This window comes from Monodelphis domestica, chromosome 2 (genome assembly GCF_027887165.1).
Source record: "Monodelphis domestica isolate mMonDom1 chromosome 2, mMonDom1.pri, whole genome shotgun sequence".
Classification (NCBI taxonomy): Eukaryota; Metazoa; Chordata; class Mammalia; order Didelphimorphia; family Didelphidae; genus Monodelphis; species Monodelphis domestica.
The window spans coordinates 479,390,408-479,411,539 of NC_077228.1; the positions used below are offsets into that span (position 1 = coordinate 479,390,408).

Sequence of the window (21,132 nt, forward strand, 5' to 3'; positions counted from 1 at the left end):
GGTGGATGAGAACATACCCAATTAAGCTCCTTTGTGGGGAAACATCTTTCCTCCCCTGCCCATGTGGATTTTAGTTGGACTGGGACAGGTTCCTAAGTTGACCCAGCCTTGTTACAGGGGTAAAGAATGGAGGGTATCTGACAGAACAGACTTTGAAACAGAAGTGCATGCTCGGTCTAGAAAATTTTTTTCATGAAATCGACTTTGAGCAGCTATGCTATCAGACCTTCCCCATTGTAGTCCAAGGTTGCTTGAGTTGGGAGAATAGACAGTAATATGAACATTTAAATTCCTTTAATTTGCAGTGCTAATTTTTAAATTGAAGCATGTGCCCCAGAATATTCCATATGGATATCTGTATAGTAATGAAAAATATTGGACATTGTTTATTTATAATCCCTCATTTAGGGAACCACTCAGTAAAATCTTCTTGAATTTGGTGTTGGGAGAGAAAAAAATTTCACTCTCTAGATGAGCTTATTTGCTTTAAGTCAGATAATGAAAAGTGTATTACCTAGAATGTTTCTTTTTTTGCTTTTACTATTAAGAAAATTGGAGCTACGAGGCAGCTAGGTGCCTCAGTTGAATTGAGAGCCAGGCCTAGAGAAGGGAGGTCCTAGGTTTAAATCTGGCCTTAGACACTTCCTAGCTGTGTGACCCTGGGCAAGTCACTTAACCCCCATTGCCTAGCCCTTAACTACTCTTTGGCCTTAGAACCAATACACAGTATTGATTCTAAGATGGAAGGTAAGGGTTTAAAAAATTTTTTTTGAAGAATAAAGAAAATTGGAGCTAAATTCCAGTGTTCATCTTCAATAGCCTGGTACCATTTATCTGGCCTTTTAAACTAGTTTTTTCTTTTGTTTTTATTTTTAATTGTCTAATTTTATATTGTGCTTAAATATCAACTTCTTCAAATATGTACCTGTGTAAATATAAGTACATATATACATATAGTAGATGTATGTGTATTTCTGTTTTACTGACTTCATTAGTGTAAATTGAAGGTAAATTATCATCTGATAGCTTCATGAGTCACTACTTTTCCAGCTATTCAGACCCTGATTCCAATTTCAAATTCAACTTTTATTTTCCCTTGAGGAGATAAATGAGCTATATAGAATTCAAGGAAGCCCATTGGGGTATGGAGGAGGTGACCCTAGGATTTTAACCAAAGACTAATTCTTATAGTGACATTCATTCACAAACCTTTATTAAGTGATCACTGGCACTTGAGGAGATAAAAAAATGAATGTACATTTCTTCAGCCAAACTGACTTGCCCACTCTCATCTTCCTTCTCCCTAGATCTTCCTCTTGCATGAGACATACTCCTTTACTTCTACCTCTTAGAATCCCTTGTTTCCATCAAAACTTAAATCAAACACCATTTTCAGCATGAAATTGTAACTGATGACTCTAGCACCTAGTAGCCTCCCTTCCAAAATTACTGTGTATTTTATTTCATATATATATATATAATATCTATATTTTTTTTAATAAAAATGGATCACCTAATTGAATGTCAGCTTTCTGAAGGTAGAGATAATTTCATTTTGTTTTTTTTATCTCCCTTATCCAAGACAATGCTTGGAACACATTAAGTGCTTAATAAATATACCTCAAGATCACTAGCATTACCTCATGAAATAGTATCCCACTCCTCTTTTGATCATGTCTAGTTGTTAGAAAGTTTTCCTTACATAGAGCCAGCATTTGCCTCTCCACAACTTCCATTTCTTATTTCCCATTCTGTCCTTTGAGTCTAATTTTTAAAAAAAAGTCTTATTCTTCATATTCATAATTCTTCAAATTCTTGAAGATAGCTGTCAGTTCCCTCTTGAGTTTTCTCCAGACTAAATTGAGGAATCTACCAATCCAGATTTCTCTCCTTTATGTGCTCTTACAAGTCAGTATCCTTCCTTAAATGTGTACTGAGAAGTAAACCCAGTACTTATGGTTATCTTTGCATTTTATCATACTAATAAACTGTAAGCTTAGTGATGGCAAGGATATATCCAGCCAAATTGTCTTTACCAGTAGGCTAGGCACACTTAGTGTTTTTAGAGTGAATGAATTTACTTGCAAAATGAGTAACCCAAGTGTATGAGCAGGCCTTAGGCTCCTTTTTCTGGACCATTTCCACTTCTCTTAATGTTTCTTGAGATCACATTGGCCTTTTGGGCTGCCGTAGTTCATTATTGTCTCTAGCTGCTCTTGAGGTTCTTCTTGTGAGAATCATTCCATCCTGTTATTTGTGCAGTTAACTTTTTGAACTTAAAGGGTAGGACTAGACATTTATTTCTATTAATTTTCACCTTATTAAATTCAGCTCATCATTTCAATGCATGGAGATCCTTCTTGGTTCCCAAATCCCTTCCATTTTGTTAATAGCTTTTTTTCTTCTGTACCTTTGACAACCATGGTATCTGGCTTCAGTAAAGATATTGATAAAAATAGAACAGGGCTAACAGTAAAGCCCTGAGGGCAGTCTGTTGCAGCTATTCCTCCAGATCAGCATGGACTTATTAATCCCTACTCTTTGGGTGATTAACTAATCAGTTCTGAATCCCTTTCTAACTATATTATCCTGCTTATAGTTCTTCAATTTGTCCATGAAACACTTCGTCATACACTTTATTGAAATAAAAATATACTATGACTATGGCATTCTACTGTCCAAAAATAAAATAAAATTAATTTCCTGTAACTTGTTTTTAATTCAATTCAACAAGCATTGGTTATCTGTTAGGCATTGCTCTGGGTATTGGGGATACAAAGACAAAATAGATATCCTTGCCCTCAAGGTGGTTATGTTCTATTAGAAGAAAGCACCATGTAACAATATAAGTAAATATGAAATATATCCAGAAACAATGCAAAGTAATGGCTGGGTGCCAGGGAAAGAAAGGACTCAACATTTGTAAGAATCAGGAAAGGCCTCTCTTGTAAAAGATATGTCTTGAGCTCAGTTTCATAGAGAGCTAGAGGTTCTGAGCGCTCTGGTGAGAATGGGAGAACATTGTCTAGGCATGGAGAGCAGCTTGTTCGAGGAATCAGGGAAGAAGAGGCAGGTAACAGTGAGGAGCAGAAAATATATTAGAGGAACAAGTCAGACTGGAGAGTTTGGAGCTAAATTATGAAGGACTGAAAATACCAATGAATTTATTTATCCTATAGGTAACAACAAGTTATGAGGCTTCTTGATTTGAGGCGTGATATGGGCAGATGTGTACTTTAGTATTCTCAGTTTGGCAGTCATCTGAAAGATAAAGGGGAGAGATTGGGTACAAAGAAACCAATTAGGGTGGTATTTTAAATTATGGGTAGAGGTGGTGAGGATCTGAACTAAACTATTAGCTGTGTGATAGGAGAGAAGATGGATGCAAGAGATTTTAGGTAAGTAAAATTGATGAGATTGCCACAGTATGCTGTGGGGTGAGGGAGGGTGGTGCATCAAGAATGACTCTGGTTGTGAACCGGAGTGCCTGGAAGTTTGAAAGTGTTTTAGACAGAAACAGGGGAGTAAGTTAAAGGGGAGATGAGTTTAAGGGAAGGATTTATTGAATTTCAGTTACCTAAAGAACATCGAGTCTCAGCAGACAGTTGATTTTAGAGGACTAGAGTTCAAGAAAGAAATGAAGGCTCACTGTATAGATTTGAGATTCATCTGCACAGAACTAATAGTTGAATTTATTATGAGCTGATGAGATAGCCCAAGAAAGCTAGTGTAAAAGGAGAAAAGAATGGCCCACGCTAGACCCCTGAGTATGGTGAGGCATGGCTAACATAGTGAAAAAGCAATTTGATGGGAAAAGAAATAATAGAAAATAGTGTCATACTCATCCAGGGAAGAAAGTCCAGGAGTTTGGAAGTGATCAGGTGTCGGCTGTTGTACAGTTAAAGAAATATAAGATTTGAGAAAAGGCCATTGGATTTTAAAGTTTGCTGATAATCTTTGAGAGTAGTTTCTTTCAATGGTAGAAGATAAAGCCAAATTGCAAAGGTTTGAGGATCGAATGGAAGGTAAAGAAATAGAAGCAACAAGCATAGAACTCTATATACTTTCAAGACTATAAAGTACCTTATAAATATACAGTATTTATGGTGTGTTTATATTTATTAAAGTAGTATATTTTGCAGTTTTTAAAGCTACAAAAATACCGTATGTAAATATATGGTTATATGATTGCAACCATTATCAAGTGTCCATTTTCACTACTTCCTTGGGCAAGCCCTTCCCCGAGAGGGGTGGTACCTGCCCATAATAAGGTTCCTCCCCACTAGATAATTTCATCAGTCTTTCACATTCATCCAGTATTGTAGCCTTTCACCCTTACCTCCTTTAATCCTCACAACAACTTAGTAACTAAATCGTTACATTATTAATAATACTCAACCTTTGCAAAACACTTAAGTAGGTAAGGAACTGTCATTGGTGCTGGAAATGGGGAAACAAAGAGAAGTTTGGCTAGCAAACCACCATCAGAAAAATAATGCTATCTTGGGAAGAGAAGTTGATTGAGCTAAGGCAGCTAGGTGGTACCATAGTGAATAGAGTACTAGGTTTGGAGTCTGAAAGCCCAGAGTTCGGATGTGGCCTTAAACTCTTATACTAGCTGTGTGACCCTGGACAGGTTGCTTAATGTCAGTTTACACTTCTGTAAAATGAGGATCATAGCACCTATATCCTAGGTTTGTGAAGATCAAATGAGATAACAATTATAAAGCACAATGGCTGGCACATAGTAAGTGCTATGTAAATGTAATTCCTATTACACATTCATTGTGACTCTCCTGCTATTCAACTAAGCAACCATTATTAACTATATAATTATGTATATGGCATCTAAAGAAGTTGAATCTCTGGCCCAGTTATCATTATGGTCTGCATGTGTGGTTCAGCTACTGTTACGAACATACTAAATTATTATTTTTCATACATGCATCTTTATTCTTGGAATACACATCTCTTCTTAAAATCCTCTTTATTTGAGAACTAGCTTGGTCACTGCCTCCTTTGCAAAACCTTCCTTAATCTCTCCTACTCAGTTTTTCCTAGAGTATTTGGTCTAGAGACATTTAACCCTTTCCCATTCTTTCTTTTGAATTACTTTTTTATCCTCCATTGGATTATAAATTCCTCGAGGTCAGAGATTCTTTTTTTATCTTTGTATTTTAGCTGTTGGTTAGTGCCTTGTGTCTAACAGGGTGCTTCATAAATGTACTATGAATTTAAATAAAAACCTATTTCATGAGCAAGGACATCTGGAGAAACAGATACAGGTAACTTTGAAAGTGACTCAGTGGTGGCAGAAGGTGAAGTGATGAAGAAAAATTGTGGAGAGGGACTTGTTTGATATTATATTCTACATAATGGGTAACTGTGTTACTGTTAGAGAATAATAGTTTGGTCACAGGGTTAAATTGAATAGAGAAGATGACTGGCTTTCAGATGAGACTGAAGGGAAATTAAGCTAGACACAGATCATTGTATACAGTAGTAATCAGGTGAAAGAAAGGACTAGTGACAGAAATAGTATTAAGGGAAATGCTCTAAGATTCAAAGAAGAAATAGATGATTATGATTTGACCTGTATCTGTACCTGAAAAGAGATATCTTTTGGCTTCTTCCCACAAATTCCCTGAAAATAAAACTCGCTTAGTTTTTTTTCCCCAGATTATTGATAGAACCTAAATCATCTGCCTTCTGCATCACTTTTCCCCCTTCTTTGTATACTTTGAGCACAACCTTCTATAATTGCCTTTAATAATTCATTGCCTCCATGCATAGTTTTCCTCTTTAGGAAAATGTTATTTCTTAGTACTGAGTTCTTCCTGTGTTTCTGCCAGACCTGTTCATTATCAGAATTGTTGACAAGCTTTGCGTTACTTTGGCTCCTTTGGAGATGTTGGAATGAAGAAATTGCATTGGTTGATTGTGATAACACTAAGGCCAAAGGGACATCAAGATAAGTGATATGACAGTCAAATGAAAAGATATACAATATTTCCAACCGCACTACCTATTGAACTCTGGAAGTGAGAATGAATGAGAACTGGTTCCAGTTAAACTTGTCTGCTGGCCTTACTAATTGTTCCTTAGGTAGCTGTCCTGTATTGACTTTGGGGCCTTTGAGATTCACCAGTTGTCATTTCTTTTCTCCCTGGTTCTAGCTGCATCCTACACAGATAGCTCTGATGATGAGGTTTCCCCTCGAGAGAAGCAACAAACCAACTCCAAGGGCAGCAGCAATTTTTGTGTGAAGAATATCAAACAAGCAGAATTTGGGCGCCGGGAGATTGAGATTGCTGAACAAGGTAAAGGAAAGAAGAGGGTAAGGGAACCTGCTGGGTTTGGGGATTAGGAACAACCAATTCATGGGCATCAGAGCCTCTGAGCCAATTAGTGGCTTGAAGCTAACCTGAAGATACCTGGGGGAAACACAGCATGCTCAGTTGCTAGAGCAACCCTGGCATTTAGGTGGGACTTTCTACTCTTGCTCTCTTTCCCACTTTTTTTTCCTTAGCTTATAGTAGGCACATTGGAATACCTTTTTCATCCTGACAACCATCACTTTTAGTAATGTGACCCTTCTGTGTAGCAGTTCAGTGAACAGTGCACTTAACCATATCTTGACTAGTTCTACAGGGTCCTACAGAGGTAAATAGATAATGAAACTGCCAGTGTGAGAAAGTTTCCCAGAAGTATCCACCTTCAGTTATGTGAGGGAAGGCTTTAAGTTAGGTTGTGGTTGACTGAAGCATCTTGGGTGGCCTCAGCACCCTCTCCTGGAACAGCTGTAAGTGGCCAAAGCCTAATCAGTTGAACCCTTTGTTTCAGGTTAGCTCATCTAGGAAGTCTTGAGTTATCCTTGTATCAATTTCACATTTCAGGAATATTCTATACAGGGAGGGAGTCGGGGAACCAATGAGACCTCCACGATGAGGTGAGACAGAGCATGGAAAAGCAGAAGCAAGTCGCTTCAGCTGAGGGTGAAGTCTCCCTTCTTCGTCTGATTTGTATATATCATTAGCCAAACTCATCATTTTTCTCCAAATGAGCAACCGGAATATCTCTAGTTTTCACCAATTTTGAAAATCTGCTACTTCTGTTTGTCATCTAGCTGGGAGCCACTCTGTGCTACCTAGTGCTTGAAGGAGTGCAGGAAATCAAATTCCAGGTGCTTCTGTGATAACTTGCTCACTCTAGCTCTGCCAGCCTCATCACATGTAGTCTGTAATCATTGTGGGAATGTGCTTGGTGCTTTTCTGCCTTCTGCTACCTGGCCTCAACTGGACTTGCCATAATGGGTTTTCATTGGGTGAACTGGACCCTGCCTCACAGTGTGTTTTGGCAGAATTTGTGAGATTGAGATTACTAGTGCAGTCCTAGCTCAAATCTCTGTTCTTTCACAGACATGTCTGCTCTGATTTCACTCAGGAAACGTGCTCAGGGGGAGAAGCCCTTGGCTGGTGCTAAAATAGTGGGCTGTACACACATCACAGCCCAGACTGCAGTGAGTAAATACATTGGGGGAATGGAAGGAGCTTCATAATAAAGTAGAAAAGAGAAATGTGCTGTGACTAGGATTTAACCTAGATTCTTCATCTCCATCCTCATCTAACTAACCCTTAAACTTTATTAGGTATTGTCTTTCTGTTACTGAAGGATTGAATTTTCTATAGATATTCCTTTGTATAAATGTAGCTCATTTTATGTACACATGCTATGGAGAGCTGAATTTACAAAAGCAAAGGTATTAAAAACATGCAAAAGGATTTTTCCATATTATTTATTCCTTTATATATAGCAAGGAAGGTCCGTTGACATATTCTTAAAATATTACTTAATTTACACTTTTTTAAAGTGATATTTTTTCCCCTCAATTACATGGTTAAAGCAATTTAAAAATTCATTTCAATTAATTCAATTTCAATTAATTTCATTTTTTTTTTAAGTTTTGAACCAGATTCTTCCCTTCTTCCTTTTCTTCCCTTTCCTTTTTGAGACAGGTGGCAAACTCTGATACAGATTTTACATGTGCAGTAATATAAGACATTTATTCATATTTGTCATTTTTTTGCAAGAGAATTCAGAACAAAAAAAAATGAAGAAAGTGAAATAGAGTATGTTTAGTCTGTATTCAGACTCTTATCAATCTTTCTCTGGAGGTGGATGGTATTATGAGCTCTTGGGGATTGTTTTGGATTACTAATATTGCTAAGAATATCAAGTCAGGGACAGCTAGGTGACTCAGTGAATTGAGGGCCAGGTCTAGAGATTGGAAGTCCTAGGTTCAAATCCGTCCTCAGACACTTCCTAGCTGTATGACCCTGGGCAGGTCACTAAGCCTCCATTGCCTAGCCCTTATTGCTAAAGGTTAAAAAAAAGAATGTTATTCACAATTATTCATCATACAGTATTTCTGTTACTGTGTCCAATGTTCTTCTGGTTTTGTTCACTTTGTTTCAATTCATGTAGGCCTTTCCAGCTTTTTCTGAAATTTTCTATTTATCATTTCTCAGAGCACAGTAGTATTTCACTACAGTCATAAACCACAACTTGTTCAGGTTGATGGACATTACCTCAGTTTCCAATTCTTTGCCACCACAAAAAGTGCTACTATTTTTTTTTACATATAGGTCATTTTCCCTTTTAAAAAAATCTCTCTGGGATTTAGGCCTGGTAATGGTATTTCTGGATCAAAGGGTATGCACAGTTTTAAAGCCTTTTGGACATAGTTTTAAAATTGTTCTTTAGAATGGTTGGATTCGTTCACAATTCCACCATCAGTATCTCAATTTTCCCACATTCCCTCAGCATTTATCATTTTTTTGTCATTTTAACTTTGATTTGTACCCTTAAAAAATAACCTCTACTTTCTGTCTTAAAATTAATGCTGTATATTGGTTCCAAGGTAGAAGAGTGGTAAAGGTTAGGCAGTGGGGTTTAAATGATTTGCCCAAGGTTACACAACGAGGAAGTGTCCAGGGTCAAATTTGAACCCAGGACCTCCTGGCTCTCAATCCACTGAGATACCCAGCTACCCTCTTGATTTATACTTTTATGGCATTTATCTTTTCCATTAAGTAAGATGCCCCTCTACTGCCTCAGTAGTTTGTATTTTTTATTTCTATGTCACAGTTGTTACATCAGAGCTTGTGAGTGGCCTTTGTGGCTTCTTTAGGCTGCTCTTTAACTGTCATGGCCTCCCATTTCTCACCTTGTTTTCTTACCTGTGTGCATAGGTGTTGATTGAGACACTCTGTGCCCTGGGGGCTCAGTGCCGTTGGTCGGCTTGCAACATCTATTCCACTCAGAATGAGGTTGCCGCTGCATTGGCTGAAGCTGGTAAGTTAGTTACATTTTGTACCATCTTTGCCCTGACAAAGATACCTAAGAACTGTCTTATGCTTCAATTACAGTAGGATTTCAATAAGGTTGGCAGGGAGGGGGGGTGTAGTTCCTTATAATTCATCCCTGGTGCAGAGTTATTTTTATAAAACAAATTCTAGAATTGTGCCTATTTGTAGATGTCCATTTGAAGGATGGACATTATTGAAGGATGGACAAAATTAATATCACCATTTCACTCAGACTGCCAGTTATTCAGGTATTCATTGCTTTAGCAAGTTCCATGCTTGGAGAAGTGTTTCTGCTTACAGTGCTTTGAAGTTAGATGCTCTTAATTTTGTAATAGCTTTCTGAGGATCTTAAAGTGCTTGAAGCTTCCAGTATCTCAGTCCTTTCACCAGTCATTGCCAAACTCAAAATGGTAGTTTGGCTCCTCTGGTTTTACATTCCCTCCAGATAATTTTTTCCTTGTGACTCTTTGTTCTTCCCACTGGTTTCAGAAATATTTCTAGGAGATACTTAACCAAAAAGAGGAATAAACTAATTGTGTTGACTTCTTTCTAGGTGTTGCAGTGTTTGCATGGAAGGGAGAGTCTGAGGATGACTTTTGGTGGTGTATTGACCGTTGTGTGAACATGGATGGTTGGCAAGCCAACATGGTAAAAAGCAAACAAGTATTTCCTTCCTGACCTCTAGACAAGGTCTTGTATTCCTCCTTTCCTCTTTTTTCCAAACATGACACCCTTTACTGAATCTGTTCTAGGTGTTTTGTCATGTACACTGACTGTTCCTTTTAATATTTTCATTTGCTACTTGTCAAGAAGGGTCTTAGGGTTGGGTATAGAGTTAGAGGAAGAAGAAAGAGTAGCCAGATGTTTCTGGCTCTGAAATAGCAGATGGGAAATGAAGAAATTACTCAAAGATATATTTTAAAATATAGATCTGACTTTTCTTCCTGCTTCAGAAGCTCTCTTGTTGCATTAAAGCATTTTGTATACCTCAAATCTTAGAGGAAATTGGGTTTTGCAGAGCCCACTGTTCCATATTGGGACTAAGACCTAGAGCCTAGTTCTGGTCCTTTTCATGTCCAACAAAGCCAAATATGTCTCTTGTGTGTGCCTCTTTGCTCCTAATTATAAGAGGGCACTGTAGACTCACTATTGGTTCAGAAAGTGAGTCCAAAGTTCCCCCAGTGTCAGCAGCCTGAATGCCCATAGAAGTCTTCTGGCTGTTCTGTAGATCCTGGATGATGGGGGAGACTTAACTCACTGGGTTTATAAGAAGTACCCAAACGTGTTTAAGAAGATCCGAGGCATTGTGGAGGAGAGCGTGACTGGTGTACACAGGTAACAGCCTTTGGGGTAGTTGCCCCTCTTGCCTTTGCATCAGCAAGTTCTTATTGTCATTTCTGCTGGGCTGTGTTAAGCCTATTTTCATTAGTCAAAGGCTGACTCTTGAGTTTTTGTTTTTGAAAGATGGGGGGCCCTAAAAGAAGGTCACTTCCAATTATGATCCACATTTTTTTCTCCCTTTGAATCAGGTGAGTCTAGGGAGATACGTCACTTTTATAGAGAAGTAAACTTCTCCAAGCCTTTCTCTAAAAGTTATGAGTGAGGAAAGACAAGGAATAGGCTTTTTTTTTTTACTGAAATCCTTGGGAAGTAGGGGTGACAAGGGTAGGGCTGGGCTTGAAAGGGAATTATGCAGTTGTTCTCACCTTTTACTTTTAGTCAGTTAATTTATATTTGTGGTCTCTCCTCTTCTTAGGCTGTACCAGCTCTCCAAAGCTGGCAAGCTCTGTGTTCCAGCCATGAATGTCAATGACTCTGTTACCAAACAGAAGTTTGATAACCTCTACTGTTGCCGAGAGTCAATCTTGGATGGGTAAGTAGAGACTGCAAGTATCAGACCCGTGAGAAAGGGGAGAGAGGGGTAGCTTAAAGCTTTCAGCCTTTGATCCTATTGGCACCAGCAGCCTTGCCTCACCTGGACTAATAACTATTGCTTTCCTTTACTTTAAATGGGTGCCTGTGAAACCCCTTTCAAGAGACCCTAGTTCAGTATCCTTTCCCTGAGGCACCTACCTCTGTGAAATCCTCACACTAGGATTGCATTTGAATGGCACCTTCATCTTTTCCCACAGCCTCAAGAGGACCACAGATGTGATGTTTGGAGGGAAACAAGTGGTGGTGTGTGGGTATGGCGAGGTAAATAGCTGAGTTTTGGCAGCCTTCTTTGAGCTCCCCTCCCATCTCCTTAGGATCCCTGTCCCTTGGGCTTTCTTGGTGCTTTTAAATAATGTCTCCTCATGGAAATTAGCTTTTTTTACTTGTAGATAGACTTGTAAAATCAATTTACCTATTGTATTGTGAGCAGGATGGGGAGAATAGAATGGAATGTTTGCATTGTGCTCCTTAATGATAGTAGCTTTTTATGAGTTTTGGGTCAGATTTTAACTCTACTAGTAGTTCATTAATATCACCATGGAATAAAAGTCTAAATTCAGGGTTGCACAGATTATAGCTGTCTCAAATGGAACAAATCACTATTGTGGAGTTTTTTTCATTGTAAAATTGGCCTGTAGCCACAGAAAATCTGTGCTTTGCCTGAAATATGGTATTATGAACTGGCCTTTAAAAAACAACAACAAAAGCTAAGGATGAGCTGTCAGATAAATAGCTGTTTGCTATTTGCAGCACCAGGCAGGTTTTTCTAGAGATTGTATCTTCTTGGGGTTGGGAAGGATAATAATCACCATTAAATTTATGACTTACCAAGAAGGCTTAGCCTCGTCCTAAGAACTGTATGCCTTGGTGGAGAAAAGATCTGCTTTATTCACACACTGCCCCCCTCTCCATCCAGTCATCTTGGTGGTCTGCCAAGATAATGAGGTTCTATTTAAGGCCATAACCTCTGTAGTAAGAGCTTGCAGGTTTTTATAGAGTGAGAGGTAAGATGGCTATTGCCTTACCTTGGCCTGATTCACCTAATAATTCCCTGTCCCCGGCTCCCCGGTTTCTTTTCTTGTTTTCACCCTTCTAGACATTGTGCTTCTGGTGTAAATTACTGGTTTAGCATAGAATGTATAGTGTACTCTGTATTCACTTTGCTCTGCTTCTGTTCTCTAGATTAAATTCAGTTGAAGGCCTACAAAAGGGCTGAATTCCAATACTAAGAGACTAACTGAGCTTTCTGAACACATCAGACTCAGAGGTCTGAGAGCTCAATTTCTTTTTTTTTTTTGCTTTGCAGGTGGGAAAGGGATGTTGTGCTGCTCTGAAGGCCCTTGGAGCAATAGTCTACATCACAGAGATTGACCCTATCTGTGCTCTTCAGGCCTGGTAAGGAGCAGTGATCAGTCAGCAGATTTAAAACTGTGTCCCTGGTATAAAAACTGTAATCTTTGTACTTCCCTGTCCCTATAAGCTGATATTTCATACCTAAAGGAATCCAAGAGGAATGTGGAGTGTATATTTTGGAAACCTTTGGCTAGTCTAATAAATAAGGCCTTTTGGGCAGCTTAACCATCATAGTTTACAGAAAAACTATCCCTTGATTCCAAGGTCTTTGGTGTTTCTCTTGTCCATATTAAAGCTTTGAGTTATCTCAAAAGGACAGTCGGGGGGGGGGGGGGGCAGCTGGGTAGCTCAGTGGATTGAGAACCAGGCCTAGAGACTGGAGGTCCTAGATTCAAATCTGGCCTCAGACACTTCCCAGCTGTGTGACCCTGGGCAAGTCACTTGACCCCCATTGCCTAGCCCTTACCATTCTTCTGCCTTAGAACCAATACACAGTAATGATTCTAAGATGGAAGGGAAGGGGTTTAAAAAAAAAAAAAGGACAGTCAGTAACTCAGCATAGCCTGTGTGATCACTGTAAAGGGGTAATATCAAACCTGTCTTGAGATGTGATTGAGTCTCACATTTGAGTGGCCAGGCTTCTGTCTTGCTGCCTTCTTGCTTACTCATTTATCTCTTTTTTCTTCTAGTATGGACGGGTTCCGGGTGGTGAAGTTAAATGAAGTCATTCGACAAGTGGATGTGGTGATAACTTGCACAGGTAGCTATAAAAGATTATGGGTGATTCAAGACTTTTTAGTACAATAAATATTGATAAATAAATTCCCATAAACAAAAACTTTTGGGGATCCTCAATAATTTTTAGATGTAGAAATGTCTTGAGACCAGAAAGTTTGCAAACTCTTGACCTAAAAGAACAAGCAGAGTCTGAGACATATTCTGGCATTTGAAGTTTGTACAAGGCAACAGAGGCCTATATTTAGTTTTATACTCTTCTGGACTAAAAACTGAGTCAGAAGGACTTCTAAAGAATGGCATCTTCTTTGCCTGCTGGCTTCTTTGGCTTTCTTAGCCTTGTCACGGAACCTAGCCATCTCCTTTTTCTCCTAAATGTCTGAAAGCTCTTCTCTGCATAACTGATGCCAGAACCATTCAGCCTTTCCATTGATACCTTCATTCCTTAGTATACCTTTTTTCCAACCCTTCTTCCCTCCAGGAAATAAAAATGTGGTGACCCGGGAACACTTGGACCGAATGAAGAATAGCTGCATTGTGTGCAACATGGGCCATTCAAACACTGAAATTGATGTAGTAAGGCTCCTCTTTCATTTTATCCTGATTGGCCATTGTCTTAAACTTTGGTTTTCACTTCTTTTCCTTGAACCTATAGTTCAACTTGTTTTCTTCCTTCCAGACAAGCCTCCGAACACCAGAATTGACTTGGGAGCGAGTACGCTCTCAGGTGGACCATGTCATCTGGCCAGACGGCAAACGTGTTGTCCTCCTGGCAGAGGTATACAGAAGGGGGCTGATTTCAGTGTGGGGTAGGACAGCTCTGTGTCTGGTGAGCTTTATTCACAGTGGGAGCACTACCCATCAAGGGCTGGGGTTAGGGGTGTGGGACATAAGGGTGCAGAGAACTAGAACTTAGATTAGAATGGCACACTTTGCATCCCATCCTGTAGTAGACTGACTCCTGTGTCACCTGGATTTACAACCATGAATAACAATAGAACCAATCCCCACATTGGTCTCTACTTCTTGCATTTTCTTCAGGGTCGCCTACTTAATCTGAGCTGTTCTACAGTCCCCACTTTTGTTCTCTCCATCACTGCTACAACTCAGGTATGTTGGCCCAAATACTGGGATACCTGGAAAGAGATAAGAGTTCTTATAACCATAGGAGAATTTGTACTCATCTTTGAACAGAGGACTTTTTTTTCCCCAGTAATGTCTTTACTTTATGCCTGTTTTGAAGTTCTTCTGAAAACATAACTCAACCAGGGATAATTTAAAATACAGTCATCCCTCACTATATGTGGTTCACTTATCACAGCTTCACTGTATCACGAGTTTTTAAAAAAATCTAATTCTGTATCATGGAGTTTTTGCTATATTGTGGGATTTTGCAGATGAATACCATACTTTTGTGCAAGTTTGCCAATGTGAGATTGTACATGACTGAGTACAAAGCAGGCATATCTGTATTGGCTGATGGAATGAAAGGTGACACAACCATAATGCTGTGTTCAATATCCTGGGTGCTGATTAGCTCAATGTTTATAAGAGTGTGGGAAAGGTTTATAGGAGAGTGGGAAAGGATTATAAAGCCTTAAAAAAATACATATATATTTGTGTGTGTGTATATATATATATATAGATAGATAGATAGATAGATATATAGATATATAGATATAGATATATAGATATATATATGTAATAAATATAACACCACTACTTCGTGGTTTTTCACCTATTACAGGGGTCTCTGGAACATAACTCCTGCAATAGGTGAAGGATCACTGTACTTTCTTTACAAGAAACAAAAACTCTGCCAGCAGAATTAATACTCAGTGTCTAAGTTATACTGAACCATTCTGGAAAACATGTGGACTGCACAGTTCTGTTTAGTCTTTACCCTTACTGAGAACTTAAATAGACCCTGGTCATATGGTATTGGTTGATGTCTAGCACAGTATGAGGCCAATGCTTTGGAAAACCACATAAAATAGGACTTCTAGATTGCTGTTAGCTTAGGCTAATCCTTCTGGGCAAGAATTGATTTTTTTCCTCATCTTTTCCCATTTTATTCACCATAGGCCTTGGCTCTGATAGAACTCTACAATGCCCCTGAAGGACGATACAAACAGGATGTATACTTGCTACCTAAGAAGATGGGTGAGTGAAAAGCAGGCAGAATTGCCCTGCCCATCCAACAGTGTGCATCACTGCATGGAGGAGGAGAATATGCCCATCAAGCCTAAGAGCTGTGTTGGTGAACCTATGGCACACATGCCTGAAGGGGAGTGCTCCCCTCTCTCTCTCCATGCATACCTGAGGACATTTCTCCCATCACCTGCCCCTCTGCCCAGCAACCCAATGGGAGCACTTCTTCCCTCCCCTGTCTGGGGTAAGGTGCTGGGTGGAGGAGGAGGGGAGGTGTCACAAGTCATGTGAGGGTTCCAATTTGGGCACTCGGTCTCTAAAAGATTTGCCATCGCTGTCCTAGAGCATTCCCCCTGGGCCTGGGAGGCAGAAGACCTCAATTCACATCTTGGCTTTCATCAAACTATTTTCACAAATCAATAACTGACCTACTTTGGGCCATTGTTTTCTCATGTAAGAGGAAGAAAGAAATAACCTGCATGACTTGCCTTAGGGATCATGTGAGGAAAGGATTTTGTCAACCTAGGTGCATTATATAAACTTGAGATTGTGATTGCCTCTGTGAACCTTTATCATTTAATGGATATTCTTGTGCAAAGTAAATAAACTTCTTATCCTCATAGAATAAGAGAATGCTACAGATGTAATTTACTTAGATTTTAACAAAACATTTGACAAATTTCTTAAGTTATTCTTAGGGACAAGATGGGAAGAAGTGAATTAAATGATTTGTGCTGTTAGATTCAAAGCCAAAGAGGAATCATGAATAATTTGGCACTAGGAAGTTAGAAAGTTGAAGACAGTCTCTAGTGAAGTGCCCTAGGCATCTTCCCTTGTGCCCTAAACTGTTGAACAGTTTTATCAGTACCTTAAATAAAGTTATAAGTGATATATTTATCAGATAGGCACAAAGTTAATAAAAATAGTTGAGCACATTAGCGGTCAATCAAGATCCAAAAAAACCTCATCAGGTTAGAATAAGCCAACTCTTTTTTGTGTTTGTTTGTTTTTTTTTAATTGACATTATTTTATTTGGTCATTTCCGAGCATTATTCATTGGATACAAAGATCATCCCCCCCCCCCCATCCCATAGCCGACGCGCGATTCCACTGGGTATCATATGTAATCTTGATTCGAACCCATTTCCATGTTTTTGGTATTTGCATTAGAGTGTTCATTTAGAGTCTCTCCTCAGACATGTCCCCTCCACCCCTGTAGTCAAGCAGTTGCTTTTCCTCGGTGTTTTTACTCCCACAGTTTGTCCTCTGCTTGTGGATGGTGGTTTTTTTTTTCTCCTAGATCCCTGCAGATTGTTCAGGGACATTACACCGCCACTAATGGAGAAGTCCATTATGTTCAATTGTACCACAGTGTATCAGTCTCTGTGTACAATGTTTTCCTGGTTCTGTTCCTTTCGCTCTGCATCACTTCCTGGAGGTTGTTCCAGTCTCCATGGAATTCCTCCACTTTATTATTCCTTTTAGCACAATAGTATTCCATCACCAACATATACCACAATTTGTTCAGCCATTCCCCAATTGAAGGGCAGCCCCTCATTTTCCAGAATAAGCCAACTCTTAAAAGAATGAAATTTAATAGAGAAAATGTAAAATCTCACATTTCACAAGGACAGATTGAAGAGGTATGGCTAGATAACATTCATCTGAAAAAGTGAGTATGTGCTCCACTAACCCAGTAGTTTAGCCAACTATCTCCAAGGCTATTGAACTAAGGACCAAATGAACATTTTATGCAATGTTAGTTATACTACCAGCTGTTTCCTGACCTTGACAGTGGGGTGAGTCAAGAGCAGGGGAACGTGAGGCTGTAACTCAAGGGCCTCACATGAAGCAGCCAGCCAGAAAGCTCAGCTGCTTTCTTTGCTTTTCCTAGATGAATATGTGGCCAGTTTGCACCTGCCTTCATTTGATGCCCATCTGACAGAGCTGACAGATGACCAAGCAAAATATCTGGGACTCAACAAAAACGGGCCATTCAAGCCCAATTATTACAGGTAACCTTGGGAGAGGAAGGGACAGATGGGGAGGAGAAGCCTTTCTTCAAGTCTAGCCTACTGAAAAAAATGGGCCATTTTGACTGAAGACCAGATAATGGGCCTGGTTGGCAGGGGTGCAAGAACTCTACTTCTGAAGTAAACAATGAAATCTTACCTCAAACAGTGTAAGTAAAGAATGAAGCTCTATGGGGCACAAGTTAGGGTCCTAAATTGGATTACCAGAAATAGATATTTGTGAAAGAGAAAAATACTGAAGAAGTGAGTCTTCCTGGTTAGGTAAGGATTTCTAACTTGAGGTGTTGAAAAGAGTAAGGTTGTATGTTGGATTCAGGCTCTTCTTGAATTCTCTCATATGAAAGGCAAGAACTGACCAATTAATCTCCTTTTATTACAGATACTGATGGACCATATTGCAGAGGACCAGTCCACACAGAACCACATAACTTTTAAAGAAATATTTTTTAAAATAACTTTTATTTTCATTTTACTCTTTTCTTGAATTTCTTTTCGCTGTGGTTTAATACTCCTTTTCTCATATCTTTGTCTGTCTAAGCTCGCTAAACTGCACAGGGATTTGTTTCCTAGCTTTACAGATGAAACCAAGGGTTCAAGGTTTCTTACCCTAGTCACTACAGAAGGAATTCGTTTTCTTAGCTAGGAGAGGTGATACTTTCCTATAGTTACCTTTACCCGTCCTGGGGCACCTTAGTCTTAATGGGGTACCTTAATAACAGAAAACACTAAGGTACTCTTTTCTATGTGGAACAATTTGCAATGTCTAAATTGCCTTAAAAGAGCCCATTTCTTAGCTGCTGAATCAGGGCTTCTTCATGACTGCTGGAGGAGCAAAGGTGGTACCTCCCAGCTGGGTAGTTGAGATTGTAGGCTGTGCATGTTCATTGATTTCCCTCAGAAGTCATAGGCCATTTCTTGTGCAAGACACCCTCACTGGTTCCGAGGAACACTGGCCAGTGGGTGCCTGTTCAAAGCTCAACCGCCCATCAGGACCAGAGCACATCCTCCAGTCCCAGGACGCCTTCCTCATTCTTCTCTAGTTTTTAGCCAGGCTGCACCTGACTCAACTGAAATTTCTCTTTCAACACCAGTTTCTGTTGTATAATTTTTTTTTTTATTAAGGAAATTTTTTAGAGTTAACTCTTGTGGAACTGCTTGGCACTTGGTAGGTGCCCGTCCCTCTTTCTCCTTTAGATACCTGATAAGGAGGGTGCAGAGCCATGTCTAATAAGCTGCTGGGCTCAGACTCCATGGGAGGCTGCTTTGTTTCTAGCCCACAGTTTTATAGCGTCAGTGAATTGGGGCCATAGCTGCTCATTCCATCAGCTCTTCCACTGTATTGCTTGTGCTGAAGGTGAATTTATTAAACAATCACTCAGTATAAAGCATTGAATTGCTTTTTGAGGCTGTGTCCCTAAGGAGCCCATATCTGGTCAGCCACCCATCTATTCCTGAATATACCTGCAGTAGCTGGTGGTGGGTAGAAAATTGGTAGCTGGGGTCTGGGTGAGAGAATGACTTGTCTGCGACTTCAGGCTGTGTTGAGATTAGCCCGGCATTTCACTCCATGTCATTTGATTAGTGCATCCAGCAAAAGGAAATTAAAGTCTCTGTATTCAAAGTACATCTATTCAAGGCAAGTGAATGTGGCTAGTAGGACCTGACTTGTACTTGTTGGAGACCCACAGAGCCATTTTCTGAAATACCAGAGAAATATATCCTTTAACCACAAATTGAGCTTGCCAGTGTCTCTGCATGGTAAACTGAGTTTTGACCACAGTGGCTTTTAAGTGCATACTTGTTCAAAACCCCAATTGCCCTAAACTAGCTTTGAACTGTAGTGCTGTTGAGCTGGTTCATAAGTTGGTATTGGGAATTTAGACCCTTGATTTCTCTACTGCTGCTGACCAGAGAGATAGCGATTACAACCAGGAACACAAGAAAAGAAAACTTCCAACCTATTCCTTCCTAACAGGAGACAGTGCCTCATGCCAAAATATTTCTCCTTTTCCTTTCCTCTTTTTGCCACGTTTAGTCCCTTGTCAGCGTGACCATGCTTTCTTCTCCAGAGATGCTATTGGAGTCCCATTTTCCCAAGGCAGACCTAGTTTGTATCTGTTCTTCCAAAGAGAATAGACTACCGCCCCAATTAGGAGATATTCTGACCATTGGTGTCCCCACTGACTTTCCCTGTGGGCGGGAAATAGCCCAGGTCCATGCTACCCTTTGGCCTACTTCCTTGCTCCCATATCTATGACTGTGTCAATAGGAATATTAGATAAGGGCTCCATCTCTATTCAAGCCATGCTACAAAGGACATTATGGAATGAGATGTCTTAGATTAGAGGGAGCATGTGGAGAGCATCCTGGGTGGAATAGGTTTATTTTGTATATGAATGATTTTTAATGAATGCAATATTAATCCTTGCAGATAAGCAATAATCATTAAAGTCGATTAGAAAATTCCTGGTGATCTGCCTCTTTCTTGGTGGGAACACAAAAATTTTTTTATAACCTGTTGTTTGAAAAGAGACATTTGTCAAAGCCACATTCAGTATATACTGATAGCCCATGTCTTGCTGTCTAGGATGCTGCAAAGGAATTGAAGCTGTATAAGATAATGGTCTTTATCCTCAAGACTAGGAAGTAGTAAGGAAAATAAGACCTACTAATAACTTTAAGATAAGGCAATTACGAATGATTTAAACTAGGTATAGGAAAGGAAGGAGCAGGTCAGGCCATTGGGAGTTGAGGACAGACATACTCATCCTTAGCACCAAGAACAACAACAGGATTATTATTATCAGCAAAGATGCCACAGTAATACCCAGTATTCTCATTTTGTCCTCCCAACCATTGGGGGGGCACATGAGGGCTGCATTACCCGTGTTAGAGACTCAAAAAATGTGTGGCTTGTCCAGAATCACTTAGTTATTAAATGGTTGAATCTCTAAGACTACAGCCCAGAGCTTCTGGCTTCTGGTATATTGGTTTTCCCAAAGCAGTGGGTCTTAAAAATTTTGGTCTCAGAACTCCTTTATACTCTTAAAAATTACTGAAGATACTCCAAAGTGCTTTTGTGTATATGGGCCATATCTATCAATATTGACCATTTTATAAATTAAAATTATAAAATTTTAAACTGCATTTTAAGATAATAGTAAATCCTTTGCATGTTAAACATAAATTATGTATTTTGTGAAAAATAATTATTTTCCAAAACAAATTTAGTGAGAATGTCATTGTTTTACATATTTTTGCAGATCTCTGACAGAATAGAAGGTTTCTCATAACTGCTTTTGCATTGTCTGCTGTCATACATTGTTTTGATTGAAGTGTAAGAAAATCCAACTTCACCAAGACATGTAATTAGAAAAAGGAGCATTTAATAGGCAAACATCATCTTGGTATTATTATGAAAATCATTTTGACCTTGGGTCTCAGACTCTTTGGGCTCTAGGGACCACACTTTGAAAACTACTGGCCTGGGTGTTAGAAAGCGTGGTGGGAAATAAGGTTGAAAGGTGAGGTTGGGTTCAGATTGTGGCAGCTTTTGA

General features: G+C 39.4%; 1 protein-coding gene across 4 annotated transcripts in view; it reads left to right on the forward strand.

The window, feature by feature from the left end:
• Positions 1–20,038, forward strand: part of AHCYL1 (adenosylhomocysteinase like 1) — a 48,616-nt gene extending 28,578 nt beyond the window's left edge. For 3 of the 4 annotated variants that reach the window (XM_007485098.3, XM_056819182.1, XM_007485099.3), the window contains 15 exons: positions 6,177–6,320; positions 7,419–7,519; positions 9,252–9,354; positions 9,922–10,016; positions 10,597–10,703; positions 11,125–11,241; positions 11,501–11,564; positions 12,610–12,698; positions 13,346–13,416; positions 13,873–13,967; positions 14,071–14,169; positions 14,433–14,501; positions 15,476–15,554; positions 17,437–17,557; positions 17,955–20,038. In XM_007485098.3, coding sequence (XP_007485160.1) covers positions 6,177–6,320; positions 7,419–7,519; positions 9,252–9,354; positions 9,922–10,016; positions 10,597–10,703; positions 11,125–11,241; positions 11,501–11,564; positions 12,610–12,698; positions 13,346–13,416; positions 13,873–13,967; positions 14,071–14,169; positions 14,433–14,501; positions 15,476–15,554; positions 17,437–17,557; positions 17,955–17,961 — 1,361 coding nt within the window. In that variant the 3' untranslated portion in view covers positions 17,962–20,038. Of the gene's footprint in view, positions 1–6,176; positions 6,321–7,418; positions 7,520–9,251; positions 9,355–9,921; positions 10,017–10,596; positions 10,704–11,124; positions 11,242–11,500; positions 11,565–12,609; positions 12,699–13,345; positions 13,417–13,872; positions 13,968–14,070; positions 14,170–14,432; positions 14,502–15,475; positions 15,555–17,436; positions 17,562–17,954 lie in introns of those variants that run through there. The other variant, XM_001381928.4, reaches the window with a different exon arrangement.
• The last annotated feature ends 1,094 nt before the right edge of the window (positions 20,039–21,132 follow it).